The following is a 13,751-nucleotide window of genomic DNA, read 5'->3' on the forward strand; positions in this document are numbered from 1 at the left end:
GCTAACTCACATAAGCACAAACAGGCCTAGTTAATAAGCGTGTTTCCAGATTCACACTATCACAAATACAAACCACATGAATGATGCTCAATGTCAAATACAGAAAATAAATTACCTTGTAACATTAGGAGAGAGGTTCGCTTTTTATTTTCCATACCACTCAGCATCTGCGTAGACCTTCCGTGGATTTCCACTTGTATGTTATTTAATATGATATTATTATTATTATTATTATTATTATTATTATTATTATTATTATTATTATTATTATTATTATTATTAGCACAAACGGTTTTGATAATGTCGAACTCTATGTTTATTTTAAATAAAACGAAGGATGGCGTCATACAAAATGTGGTAACTAGGGCGCGACGTATGAAAATAAATCTCAGGGAGTTGGAATTTACTTTGAATCTATTCATTGAAATGGCAAAGGATAATATTCATAAATCAAAATTCTGAAAAAAATATATATATTCCAAATGTTTTTGTTTTATGCAAGAATGTCACATTATACATGGAATCCCAAGTCTTAACAAAAACAACAAAAAATGCAGTTATTTATTATGCTGTTCACTAGTATAGTTAGTATTGTGTGTTCTGTATTGTTGTTGTCGTGTTCACTGTAATTGTATTTGAATTATTTTTGTTAATTGTAATTTGTTAATTTTGCCATTGCCTGATTTGATTGTATTATTACTGAGTTGTTCAATTAATAACAATAACAATAAACAACTTTATATCGGTTGCCATGGAAACCGGAAGATAGAATCCAACTGTTTGTAAATGCGTGTACACCAGAGCTGCTCTCATCAAACTGACAAAAAGGTGATTTTTTCTATTTATGTAAAGTTAATATTTTTATGTAAACAACCAAAAAATAGCAGTCACCTCGAATAGGCATATATATATATATATATATATATATATATATATATATATATATATATATATATATATATATATATATATATTCAAACTATGACTTTACCTTACCTTCAGAGTCCAGGATATAATTAAATAAATTGTTAAAAAAATGAATTGACATGATTACAAATATGATATATTAAACCATTCAAATGTAATATTGATATAATAATATACATATCATTACTTTATCGGTACAAGTATTAAAACTGCAGAACATTTTGATTATTCTCTTGGTGGGTATTTTCTTCCAACAAGGCAACAAGTCTTTCATTTGAACGCTTTCCATTGGCCCAGAAAAATAATCCTCATTTCCTCCAATCGGGCTTCGAGTATTTCTCATTTCAATTTCTGATTGGTGTTTGGAATTAGCGCTCACGTTTTCCTCAAATAGGGTTTTCTTCAGTTCTCAGTCTCTCATTTCCCTTCAATCAGAATTCAAATTTATATAAATAGGGAGAAATAGTGTAGTGAGTTCTCATTTGTTCTTGTACCGCGACACCCTTTCCATGTGTGTTTTTTTCAAGATTACTGTCTGTCTCCTCACTACTATAATCTAATAGGTGTGAATCTGTCCAGCCGACCCACACTCCAATTAATGAAATACAAATGCAATGTTTTTAAAAAATGATTTTATTTAAAAAGTGAATGTGAGGGTAACATAAGTAGCCTACGATAATACCATGAAGTTAGAATTACGTGAAAAAATCCTTCACAGAAAGACAGGCTTGTGAATTTAACCTGTCTTGTGTCTGTCTTTCTATGCTACCTAGTATCCTATAAAAAAGAAGGTTTTAAATAAAGTTTGAATTTACCAAGATCTAATTTTGATTCCAACTTCTTTATTTACTTTTCTGAGTTCAGTGACTTGTAAAATCAAAAGAAAACTAAAAACTAAAATAAACAGTATTACAAAAATAACTATTATTTACACAACAGGCTGTTCTTGTTTTTATCAATATACTGTTATTTTAAAGTCTCTGTTACAATTCAGTAAATCCAATTGTTTTATTTAAAAATATATGTATTAGCTACAGATACCATCCATAAATATATATATATATATATATATATATATATATATATATATATATATATATATATATATATATATATATATATATATATATATTATTTATTTTTTTACCCTGTAATGCTGGAATTTTCTGTTCTGCTCAATCTAAACTAACAGCCTGGCTTTAACATGGTGGTCTATGAGGGGAAACAGCCTGGCTTTAACATTGGGGTCTATGAGGGGAAACATACTGTCTATGGAGGGAAACAGCCCAGCTTCAACATTGGGGTCTATGAGGGGAAACAGCCTGGCTTTAACATTGGGATCTATGGAGGGAAACAGCCTGGCTTTAACATTGGGGTCTATGAGGGGAAACAGCCTGGCTTTAACATTGGGGTCTATGAGGGGAAACAGCCCAGCTTTAACATTGAGGTCTATGAGGGGAAACAGCCTGGCTTTAACATTGGGATCTATGAGGGGAAACAGCCTGGCTTTAACATTGGGGTCTATGGAGGGAAACATTTGGGTCTATGGAGGGAAACAGCCCAGCTTTAACATTGAGGTCTATGAGGGGAAACAGCCTGGCTTTAACATTGGGGTCTATGGAGGGAAACATTTGGGTCTATGGAGGGAAACAGCCCAGCTTTAACATTGAGGTCTATGAGGGGAAACAGCCTGGCTTTAACATTGGGATCTATGGAGGGAAACAGCCTGGCTTTAACATTGGGGTCTATGAGGGGAAACAGCCTGGCTTTAACATTGGGGTCTATGAGGGGAAACAGCCTGGCTTTAACACTGGGGTCTATGAGGGAAACAGCCTGGCTTTAACATTGGGGTCTATGAGGGAAACAGCCTGGCTTTGAGTCGAGATTTAAAGATGTCCTTCTCTATGAATCATACAAATACATTATTTTGTTAGAACAGGACAAATTTAAAGAAAAAAGTATTGACGCTCATCCTCAAGCGAAGCTGAGAGTATTAAACACATGTGCCCCACTGCAAACACAAGATTAATGCGTACTGGACAAAACAGACGAGACCATGGTTGCGTCAAATGCCTCCAAGCTTCACGCTTGCGAGGAGCGCATCAGCCGAAACGTTTCTCTGCTACTGGATGAATAATAAAGTCAATGAGAAATGTTTCAACTGGAAGACTCTGAGAAAGACTTGAGTTTATCAAGCTTCTATTAGTATTGAGTTCTGCTGAGTGTTTAACATTCTGGATGAACTCCCTGTACAGCAGTATAAAATCTGCCTAGCAAACACTAGCAGAAACAAATGCTTACTGTCACATTCAGAAAGAGCACTTGAGTGTTAGTGCTCACTCAAGTGTGGCAAGCTACTGGGGGTTCTACATTCAGAAAGCACACTTAAGAGGGCACTAACACTTGAGTACGATTCTTGCTAAATCCGTTACACTGACACTGGCATTTATCACAAACTTGACAGATATTTGAACTTCTTTTTCACCTCACAAGTTAAGTGTTAAAGCAATAGATAGAATTGTAGTGATTAAAAAACAAAATCAAAAACAAAGAAGAGCACCTTATGAAAAGTAAAATAAGATGATATGCTTGTGTTATCAGGATTGAGGAAGCTAGTTCCCTGTGCTCAAATGCCAAGTGGTCGTTTGTGAGTCTGTCTCCTCCTGTTTATTTATTTAGCAGACGTCTTTATCCGAGGCGAATTACAGAGTCTAGGGTGTGTGAAGTATGCATCAGCTGCAGAGTCACTTATAATTACGTCTCACCCAAAAGACGGAGCACAAGGAGGTTAAGTGACTTGCTCAGGGTCACACAATGAGTCAGTGGCTGAGGTGGGATTTGAACCGGGGACCTCCTGGTTACAAGCCCTTTTCTTTAACCACTGGACCACACAGCCTCCTATAGTACACACTCACACACAAACACAGACACACAGACAGACACACACACAAGCACAGCTCTCTCTCTCTCAGTGAGTGTAGAGCAGTCTCTGCAGCACAGGGAGGGGTGCACAGCTCTCTCTCAGTGAGTTTAGAGCAGTCTCTGCAGAACAGGGAGGGGGGTGCACAGCTCTCTCAGTGAGTTTAGAGCATTCTCTGCAGCACAGGGAGGGGGGTGCACAGCTCTCTCTCAGTGAGTGTAGAGCAATCTCTGCAGCACAGGGAGGGGGGCGCACAGCTCTCTCAGTGAGTTTAGAGCATTCTCTGCAGCACAGGGAGGGGGGTGCACTCTAAATGTCCTGATGAATAAAATGATCATTGTGAAGTCCTGGATGGAATGTTAATGGATCAAACAGATTCGCAACACAATAGGATAGAAAAAAGAAAAACAAGTTGAAGAGCCAGGTTTGAACTCAAATCCCACTTTGATTGTCTGGCTCCCAGTCCCACCACCTTAACCATTAGGCTTTAATGCTGTAAAATATCAAGCAAGCTTGACTTATAAAGTTGAAATTAATAAGCACCTTTTATCAAACAACTGTTATTTGTAGGTTGTTTTTTTTTTGCATGAGAAAAGATAATACTAATAGTAATAATAATAATGTGATCAAAGCAAAGGTATTCTTACTGCTACTGTGAATCAGGGTGTATTTGTTTTATAACACAACAACATTCTCCCATGCCGTGATATCTGCTACTAGTTTAGGTTAAAGAAATGTCTCAGTTTCTATGCCTTCCTCTCAGGAAATCTGTTAGAGCTGCATCCTGGGTCATTTCACCTCAGCAGTGTCTTCGGGGTCAAAGCAGGTTACTGGAGGAACACACGTCAAACAACTGGGAAAGCAGCTGCTGGGTTAGTTTAGTTTAGTTTAGTGACTGTCTGGAAGCATGGGATGCAAAAAGACATTTCTTTAACCTGGTGTAGTACCAGCTAGCAGGTTTTAAAGAAAAAGTAAAAATGTTTGGAATTATAGGTCAGCTACAACCCTGTAAAGTGTGTTGAAGCTGGCGAGCCTAGCAGAGGTCTCTCTGTGGTTCATGTGCTCTGTATTACTCCGGCCTTAGGCCTGCCACTTGAGTTCAGCGCTGAGCTCCTCGGCGCAGCCCTCCAGCCCCATGCCCCTCAGCACCCCCGTGATCGCCCCCTGCTGGGGGGTCCCTTTCTTATTCCTCCACAGCCTCATCATCTCGTACTGGGCCTCCTGGAAGCAGCGCTGGTCTCGCTCCACGTACTCCATCTCCCGGTCGCTCAGACCCAGTCTGCGCACAAACTCCTTCCAGCGGTTCACAGGCACGGCGCTGACCACTGCGTACAGGAACTCCGGGCCTGCGGGGAGCAGAGCAGGGTGAATCTCAGCCTAACCGGAACCCACATCCAGAACCTTCTGTCTGGCAGGCCGGATTTAAACAGTTTGCAATAATGAACTTTTTTAAACATTTGTTGCCAATCTACATAACATGTACAATAAAAAAAATGTTTTTCTGTTCCATGAACTGAATGACAAAAGTGTACTGTAACACTTTTATATACAGTAAGAAAATTATTAGTTTTATTAACAGCAAAACACAAAAAAATAGCACTCTTAACAACCAGCATCGTTTTCTTCATTGGTTTTGTTCAAACCTGAAAACTATGTTAAGACACGGCTGGGCATCCTCTAAATGTGAATTACAATATGTTTTGCCTTCTAAACTTTCTGGAGTTTCATCACAGCCATTGTTATTACACCATTCACCTCATCATTGCACCACACATTGTCATGTTAACAACATCTGAATGTGCGCAAGTGTGAAAACCCCCCGTCACACTTAACTAGGTTTATTGCATCAGCTCAGGCTTGTCTTACACTCACAATGACACAATGATACATCCTTTATGTTTACACTTCATAGAAATCTCCATTAAAGGAAAAACAATTCAAAGAAGGACAAGTTCTGCAAGTTTTCACAATCCTGTGACCAAAAAATTCAACATATCACACAAAGACATTTTAGTATTCTCCAACAAGATCCCTCTACAGCGCCCGTTTTCAAAAACAAAAGAGACACAACTCTAAGAGAACATTTAGTCCATAGTAACATGTGACCCAGTTGTGTCACTCTTAAAGGTTCATTTCCATGAAACAGGTCACACTGTGCTACTTGCAAATACATCCACAACAACACAGTAATCAAAGACACAGCAGAAGACATCACAATTTGTGGGATAAATCGGTGCTATGGGACGAATGCAGCCAGGAAGCAAAAAGAAAGTGAATTCCTTTTCAAATGAGGCACTTTGGAACCTCTTGGATTGAACATTCTAGTCTGAAGCCATCATGACATCATCATCCTGGTGGTTTCTTTTGAAAGACAACTTGTTTATGACAGCAGCTTGTTTACAGTGGGCACGTTAAGTAAGTGAGCCGCTCAGAGTGAGAACGCTCAGAAAGCACACTGAGCAGATTTAAATGACTTAACGCTCTGCTCCACGAGAGCGCTGAGCGACTTTTAAAAATGGCGAATAATAATGATTTGCTTGTTTGTGTTTCTGAGGTGATGGTAGATGAAATGGCCCCGTGTGAAGTTACTGTCCCCTGCTGTACCTCGCTGAGTTTGGCGCTCTGTTTGGACTGAACCTCATATCTGACTGTGTTTAATACCGATATTAATAATGAAAATTATGAATAATATTAATACTACAAGTCTAATAATAATACATTAATAACTATAAAACAGCTCTACATTTAAAAAAAATGAAATTAAATGATACAAATTCGAAAACAACAATTTTTACCATCTTATTTAGCCAATTAATACATAACTTCATAAGTCGAAACCAGTTCATCGTTCCTGACAAACGTATTTGTCAATCCTGCCTGTCATCTCCACTTGTTTCCTGCAGGTGGCCATTCTGTCCACTCTGATCACTGATGAAAAATGCTCAGGAGCGCTCTGAGTGGCTCAGCAGGAGCGGAACTGAGTAAGTCGTTAAGTTGATTTTTTAACTGAGTCGTTCTGAGGTGCTCACTTACTTAACGCACCCAACGCTGCTTTCTCCATCCAGCTCAGAAAAGGTCTTGTAGTCTTTTTTGTGTACCTACATGACCTTTTTCTTTTTGATTTTGCACCTTTTGGTACACACCAATTTTCCTTTTAAAAAAAAAAAGAACATTTTATATATAGATATATTTTGAGGCTGACAGTAGTTTAAGGGATTTCCAAATATTCCCCCTTCATACACATTTTAGACTGTCAGATATCATTTAAAACAGGGAGGTGCTGATTCAAAACTTGTAATTACAAAATGAGATTCCCTGCTTTTACATTCATCTTCAATCTATGTGTTGTTTTCAATACCAATCATTGATAATAGGAAAATAATCTGAAATATTGACCTACTCCTTGTGTTTTAAGGATGCTAATTGCTGGCCAGGGCTGCAGTTAGTTTACTCTATCTGAAACCAGCTATGTGATTCATTTAATCACTATTATTATGTAATGTGGTACCTATGTTTCTATGTGAAATATTAGAAAGTAATAAACTCTGAGGTATGCAATACTTAATTATCTCATAAAGTTATATGTCAATTTTATAACACAAAAAAGTTGGATAGTGCAGAATTTTAAGCATAACTATAACTATGGTACATTATCAGACAGAGGCTGTTACTTGCAAAGAAAATTAGTCTCTACTAACCTAACCCTAGTACAGATAATAATAATAATAATAATAATAATAATAATAATAATAATAATAATAATAATAATAATAATAATAATAATAATAATAATAATAATAGACTGAAATTGAAAACATGTTCTTAATGTATGCAAAGCTACCTTGATAAATATCTCGGGTCACATTGGCCTAAGGCATTTTGTTTGTTTACAAAATAATTTCTAAAACAACTAAACATGAAATAGTTTATTTTCTGTTTCTAAGTAAATGGGTTCCAGAAAGATTCTTAGCAGACAGAGGCACATACAGAACTGGAGAATGTGAATTCACTTTAATTAATTGATAAGAGAACTACAAGTGATAAATAATTTAAATTAAATTAGGCCTTAATATATGCACATGTTAGATCACAGACAGGAAGAGGAAGACAGACACTGAAACACCTCCATCAAATACAGACAGACACTGAAACACCTCCATCAAATACAGACAGGCACTGAAACACCTCCATCAAATACAGAAAGGCACTGAAACACCTCTGTCAAATACAGAGGCACTGAAACACCTCCATCAAATACAGACAGGCACTGAAACACCTCCATCAAATACAGACAGGCACTGAAACACCTCCATCAAATACAGACAGGCACTGAAACACCTCCATCAAATACAGAAAGGCACTGAAACACCTCCATCAAATACAGACCGACACTGAAACACCTCCATCAAATACAGACAGACACTGAAACACCTCCATCAAATACAGACAGGCACTGAAACACCTCCATCAAATACAGACAGGCACTGAAACACCTCCATCAAATACAGACAGGCACTGAAACACCTCCATCAAATACAGACAGGCATTGAAATACCTCCATCAAATACAGACAGGCACTGAAACACCTCCATCAAATACAGACAGACACTGAAACACCTCCATCTAATACAGACCGACACTGAAACACCTCCATCAAATACAGATAGGCACTGAAACACCTCCATCAAATACAGATAGGCACTGAAACACCTCCATCAAATACAGACCGACACTGAAACACCTCCATCAAATACAGACAGGCACTGAAACACCTCCATCAAATACAGACAGGCACTGAAACACCTCCATCAAATACAGAAAGGCACTGAAACACCCCTATCAAATACAGACAGGCACTGAAACAGCCACTCACTGTTTGTTATCTGTGGGACACAATCTGGCAGCTGTGCTGGCGCACTGTCTGGCACAGAGAGGCAGGTTCGTTCATGCACAGGGGAGTGAAGATCAGTTTGCTGCACGCTGGGAACTAACTGCATGGAAAAGAAAGAAATTCAGTCAGTTCTGAAGAGATCCTCTCCCAAACAGAACCAGAACAGCTTGCATAAATACATGGCTTTTATAGTTAAAGATTTTTTTTTTTTTTTACCTCGGAAGTTGAGAATATGTTCTGCTCCATATTTACTGCAGGATACAAAAAAAAAAGAAACATATTTAAAACACAGAGATACAGATGTATCCTGGCTGGGCTGTAAGGTATTCTATGGGTCTATTCACTCGTCACAGTTATTCAATGCTACATATCTCAATGCTTGTCATGTAATATCACATTCCACCCCAGCAGTCACTATATACACCCATCAATATTATTGTACAGCCCCACAGAAAGCCTTCGCGCCTTACCACTGGCGTATGGTTGTTTGCACCGTTGTAAAATGTTCTTGCTGTTTTTTGCAGCTTCATAAACAAAGCAACCGGCCAACAGGCAGCTCATCACAATAGAGATGATCATCCAGGGTTTAGGGTCTGAAAATGAAATACAGAACAAGGTTATGGTACAGTTTCCAGTGCAGTCTAGAACAATGATCTCAAACTCCAGTTACAATGTAATTCATACAGAAGACAAACAGGTTTTTTGGTTTTTTTTTTTACCAGACGAAGTTCCTGGTGGTTTGGGACAATGCATAGTGCAGTTATACCCCCCATCACACCTGCGAATAAAACAAAAAACAAGAGAAAATGTAGTTTATATTAGTGAGGAGAGAGACAGTAGTCTTATATAAGAGACAGGTTAAGGGGCTCGGCTGGACAGAGTCACTTCTATTAGTTTATATTAGTGAGGAGAGAGACAGTAGTCTTGTATAAGAGACAGGGAAAGGGGCTCGGCTGGACAGAGTCACTTCTATTAGTTTATATTAGTGAGGAGAGAGACCGTAGTCTTGTAAAAGAGACAGGGAAAGGGGCTCGGCTGGACAGAGTCACTTCTATTAGTTTATATTAGTGAGGAGAGAGACCGTAGTCTTGTAAAAGAGACAGGGAAAGGGGCTCGGCTGGACAGAGTCACTTCTATTAGTTTATATAATTAGGTGACAGTGAAAGGTGATATTCTGAACTCACTCTGAACACGGGCGACAGTCTCCCTTTCCATCTATGAAGTAGGTTTCTGAACACTTACAAATAGTGTTACTGTTTTCTGAACCTGGAAAACATCATAACAAAAGAAATCAATCTATCAGTTCTGTCTACATAAGAAACTGGGCTTGAAGATTACTTGACAGACTGGTCTCTGCACACAGCTTCACCTGAACATTAACCAGGCAGGTCTCATCCCTTGTTACACAAGTCAATTTACTAGCAACTTTTATCGCCTGCGATCAAATCCTGTGAGGATTGCCCCGTGTAACAGCCCTGACAACGTATTGTCAACGTTCTGGCAACTGCGTGGCAACGCGATTGCTTAAGTGGACAGCAATCCTACTCCAAGCAACAGGTTCCAGGCAATATCCAATCAGAGCACTGGTGTGTGTCACGTGATTCTGTCTGCTACAGTGAAAACAACAGTTGAAATGGAAATGAAAGCTGCAATTACCAGGACTCAGGAGAAAGAAATACTTCTCATAGAGTTTTATGAAGGTTGGTCAACACATTGTTATTTTGGTAGTGGACTATTTTGATAACAACCAATGCTGGGAGAGTTACTTAATAATAGGGGAATAAAAATGTAGCTACTGTAACTGTGCTAAACCGATGTCCATATTGTGTTTTATATATATATATATATATATATATATATATATATATATATATATATATATATATATATGCTTTTTGTAATGAAGGTGGATTTGAACTGTTTAGAGCACAAATTCCTCTGGGATCCGAGGGATGAACAATATTTTAGAAGAGGAAAACGAGAGCCAAAACTCTCTGAACAAAGTGTGATTCTAGGCGTTAATGGCACGGGAACAGCATATAACAGTAGGTATTTTACAGCATTTAAAGAAATTAAGAATTATCGTTCATTCTTATCTATGTGTAGTACTGTACGTTAAACTGAGTTTTACATATTTGTCTTATTTGCTTTTATTCTGTAAACGTCACTCCTTTATTATTATAATTATTATTTGTTCAATTATTTAAAGATGACAGTAATACTAAATAGTTGTACTGATGCTTGGTATTTGTAAGTATATGACCTGAAAACCAGAACCACGTGACGTAGTTCTTAAATATGATTGGATATTGCTTGGATTAAAGGCAATTTGTATCGAATGCGAGTTAACTGTTAGTTGTATCGTGTAACAGGTCAAATCCCCCACGGTAACATCACAGGCAACACGTTGCTACAATTTATGTTGCCAGCGCATTGACTTGTGTAACAAGAGCCTAAAAAGTTGTGTGATGCTGTGACAGTGTCTGTACTGTGGCAAAGTGAGGTATACCAGACATCTACACTGTTTAGTGTTCACAAAACTAACACTTCTTCAAACACGAGCATTAAAATCTCTTTTCCCACAGGCCTTAGCCTTACCACAAACCCAGACCAAGCATGTTAACCTGCTTAATCTCAGGCAGGTGTCCCTCATTAAATTACACTACAGGTGATTACACTTCTGGCTCTACTCCAACCCTGTGGCATTCTGGGAGATGTAGTCCTGCAGCAAACCCCTGGGGTCGATTGCAGCGTACCAGTGACTTGAAATGCGGTAGAGCAAATCCTACAGCTCTGTACTAAGTTAGTCCTGATTGCAGTGTACCAAAAAGCTAATTCTGAAAATTGGTTTAGCTGACCTGAACAAGTGGAACAAGTTAGATAATGAGGACTAACCCATAATAGGCCATTAGAAATGCAGATGGAAATTCACAATTTAAAGTGTAAAGACAAACTCGGACATTTACGTGTACAATGTCATTAACTAGCATTTGATTTAAAAAAAAAAATGTGTTGTTTATATTCAATACACATTACACTGACATTTCAGATTAAATTGAATACATCAGACGTGCTGCCTTATTATTATTTAAATACATAGTATCTTATTGTGCAGCACTTTATTGAAGTTTGTACAATATTTTAATGAAAACACAATACATTGAAGAATTGCTTAATATAGTGTATCAACAATATATTAAGGTACATTATATCATTACATAGTGCAAGTGTCAATTTTAGTAAGGATAGTTCAGTGACTCAGCAAGCAAACCTTACTGAACCAAATGCTTCAAAGGGTTCAGACTGAGGTTCAAAAGGCTTCACTTTTCACTTCACTAGTTTTTAGACGTCATATCAGAGAATAATGGAGCTGTCTTTGTTTTAAAATGTGCTGTACAAACGTAGGACGAACAAGCGTGCTAAGGTAGTCTTATACTTCATAGTACTAAATTAGTCCTCCTGAACAGGATCTTCTCATGTCCGATTTGGTACGCTGCAATCAGGATCATGTTTAGTCTGATTTAGCGGATGATCCACCTCTGGTGATTATCATCTGGTACGCTGCAATCAGGATTAACAAGTGTACTAACTTTAGTCCAAGCAAGTGGACTAAACCTGCTTAATTCGCTAGTTAGACACATCAAGTGGACTGCAATCGACCCCTGGGCTACATCTTTCTTTCCCCTACTCTGCCACAGTGTGTGTATTCACAGTGTGTGTACTCGTGTGTGTAGTCACATGTATGTGACAGCGTGACAGTGTGTGTGACAGTGTGTGTAGTCACAGGTGTGTGACAGTGTGTGTACTCACAGGGCTGGTCAATGACCGATCCTCTGCTGCAGTTCTGGCACTGCACACAATTGAATGAATCCATCTGTTGCACCACTTTGTAATGCTTCTCAGGGCAGCCGCACACACGGTCCTTGTCACGTTCGCAGGGAGACAACTCCACCTGATTCAGCACTGCGGGGAGCACAACACAACAGAGCAACATTACACACAATCACACAGCACAGCACCATTACACATAATCACACAACACAGCACCATTACACACAATCACAGAACACAACACCATTACACACAATCATACAACACAACACAGCACAGCACCATTACACACAATCACACAGCACCATTACACACAATCACACAGCACAGCACCATTACACACAATCACACAACACCATTACACACAATCACACAGCACAGCACCATTACACACAATCACACAACACCATTACACACAATCATACAACACAACACAGCACCATTACACACAATCACACAACATAGCAACATTACACGACTCACACAGCACAACATTACACACCATCACACAGCACAGAAATGCCTTCATCTAGACAATGTGCATCAGTAAGACCTCATCTAGAATATTGTGTTTAGCTCTGGTCACCTCGTTACAAAAAGGATATTGCTGCTCTAGAAAGAGTGCAAAGAAGAGCGACCAGAATTATCCCGGGTTTAAAAGGCATGTTGTATGCAGACAGACTAAAAGAATTGAATCTATTCAGTCTTGAACAAAGAAGACTATGCGGTGAACTGATTCAAGCATTCAAAATTCTAAAAGGTATTGACAATGTCGACCCAGGGGACTTTTTCGACCTGAAAAAAGAAACAAGGACCAGGGGTCACAAATGGAGATTAGATAAAGGGGCATTCAGAACAGAAAATAGGAGCCACTTTTTTACACAGAGAATTCTATTCTACTGATCACTCTATTCTACTATCATCTCTCGCTGACCTGGGAATCTCTGGCACTGCTCTGGCCTGGTTCTCCTCCTACCTCTCCAACCGCACTTACCAGGTAACCTGGCGTGGAGCAACCTCCACACCTCACCCTCTCTTAAATGGAGTCCCCCAAGGGTCAGTCTTGGGTCCTCTCCTATTCTCTCTCTACACCTGCTCCCTGGGCCCCCTCATCGCATCCTATGGTTTCTCATACCATTTCTATGCTGATAATGCTCAGATTTTCCTCTCCTTCCCCATCTC

The 13,751-nt window shown here is 38.7% G+C and overlaps 2 protein-coding genes across 2 annotated transcripts in view; one reads left to right on the plus strand and one right to left on the minus strand.

Moving 5' to 3' along the window:
- Nucleotides 1-1,542: 1,542 nt before the first annotated feature.
- LOC117425211 (tumor necrosis factor receptor superfamily member 1A) overlaps nt 1,543-13,751 on the minus strand; it is a 19,693-nt gene continuing 7,484 nt past the window's right edge. Inside the window, exons 5-11 of the mRNA XM_034041991.2 lie at nt 12,549-12,701; nt 9,923-10,004; nt 9,458-9,516; nt 9,209-9,331; nt 8,955-8,989; nt 8,721-8,838; nt 1,543-5,193 (exon numbers count right to left, since the gene is read on the minus strand). Of these exons, the coding sequence (XP_033897882.1) occupies nt 4,928-5,193; nt 8,721-8,838; nt 8,955-8,989; nt 9,209-9,331; nt 9,458-9,516; nt 9,923-10,004; nt 12,549-12,701 (836 nt within the window). The 3' untranslated portion in view covers nt 1,543-4,927. The remainder of the gene's footprint in view (nt 5,194-8,720; nt 8,839-8,954; nt 8,990-9,208; nt 9,332-9,457; nt 9,517-9,922; nt 10,005-12,548; nt 12,702-13,751) is intronic.
- LOC131698931 (50 kDa spicule matrix protein-like) lies at nt 2,132-2,637 on the plus strand. Its single transcript, XM_058993995.1, has 2 exons — nt 2,132-2,446; nt 2,505-2,637. The coding sequence occupies exons 1-2, from the start codon at nt 2,132-2,134 to the stop codon at nt 2,589-2,591; spliced, it is 402 nt and encodes a 133-aa protein (XP_058849978.1). The 3' UTR covers nt 2,592-2,637.

This window comes from Acipenser ruthenus, chromosome 20 (assembly GCF_902713425.1).
Source record: "Acipenser ruthenus chromosome 20, fAciRut3.2 maternal haplotype, whole genome shotgun sequence".
Classification (NCBI taxonomy): Eukaryota; Metazoa; Chordata; class Actinopteri; order Acipenseriformes; family Acipenseridae; genus Acipenser; species Acipenser ruthenus.

Bases quoted from the DNA above. Each gene is read 5' to 3' on its own strand.
- LOC131698931 (XM_058993995.1), top strand. From the start codon at position 2,132: ATGGTGGTCTATGAGGGGAAACAGCCTGGCTTTAACATTGGGGTCTAT. The intron at 2,447-2,504 runs GTCTATGGAGGG...TTTAACATTGAG, and splicing joins AGCCTGGCTTTAACATTGGG to GTCTATGAGGGGAAACAGCC.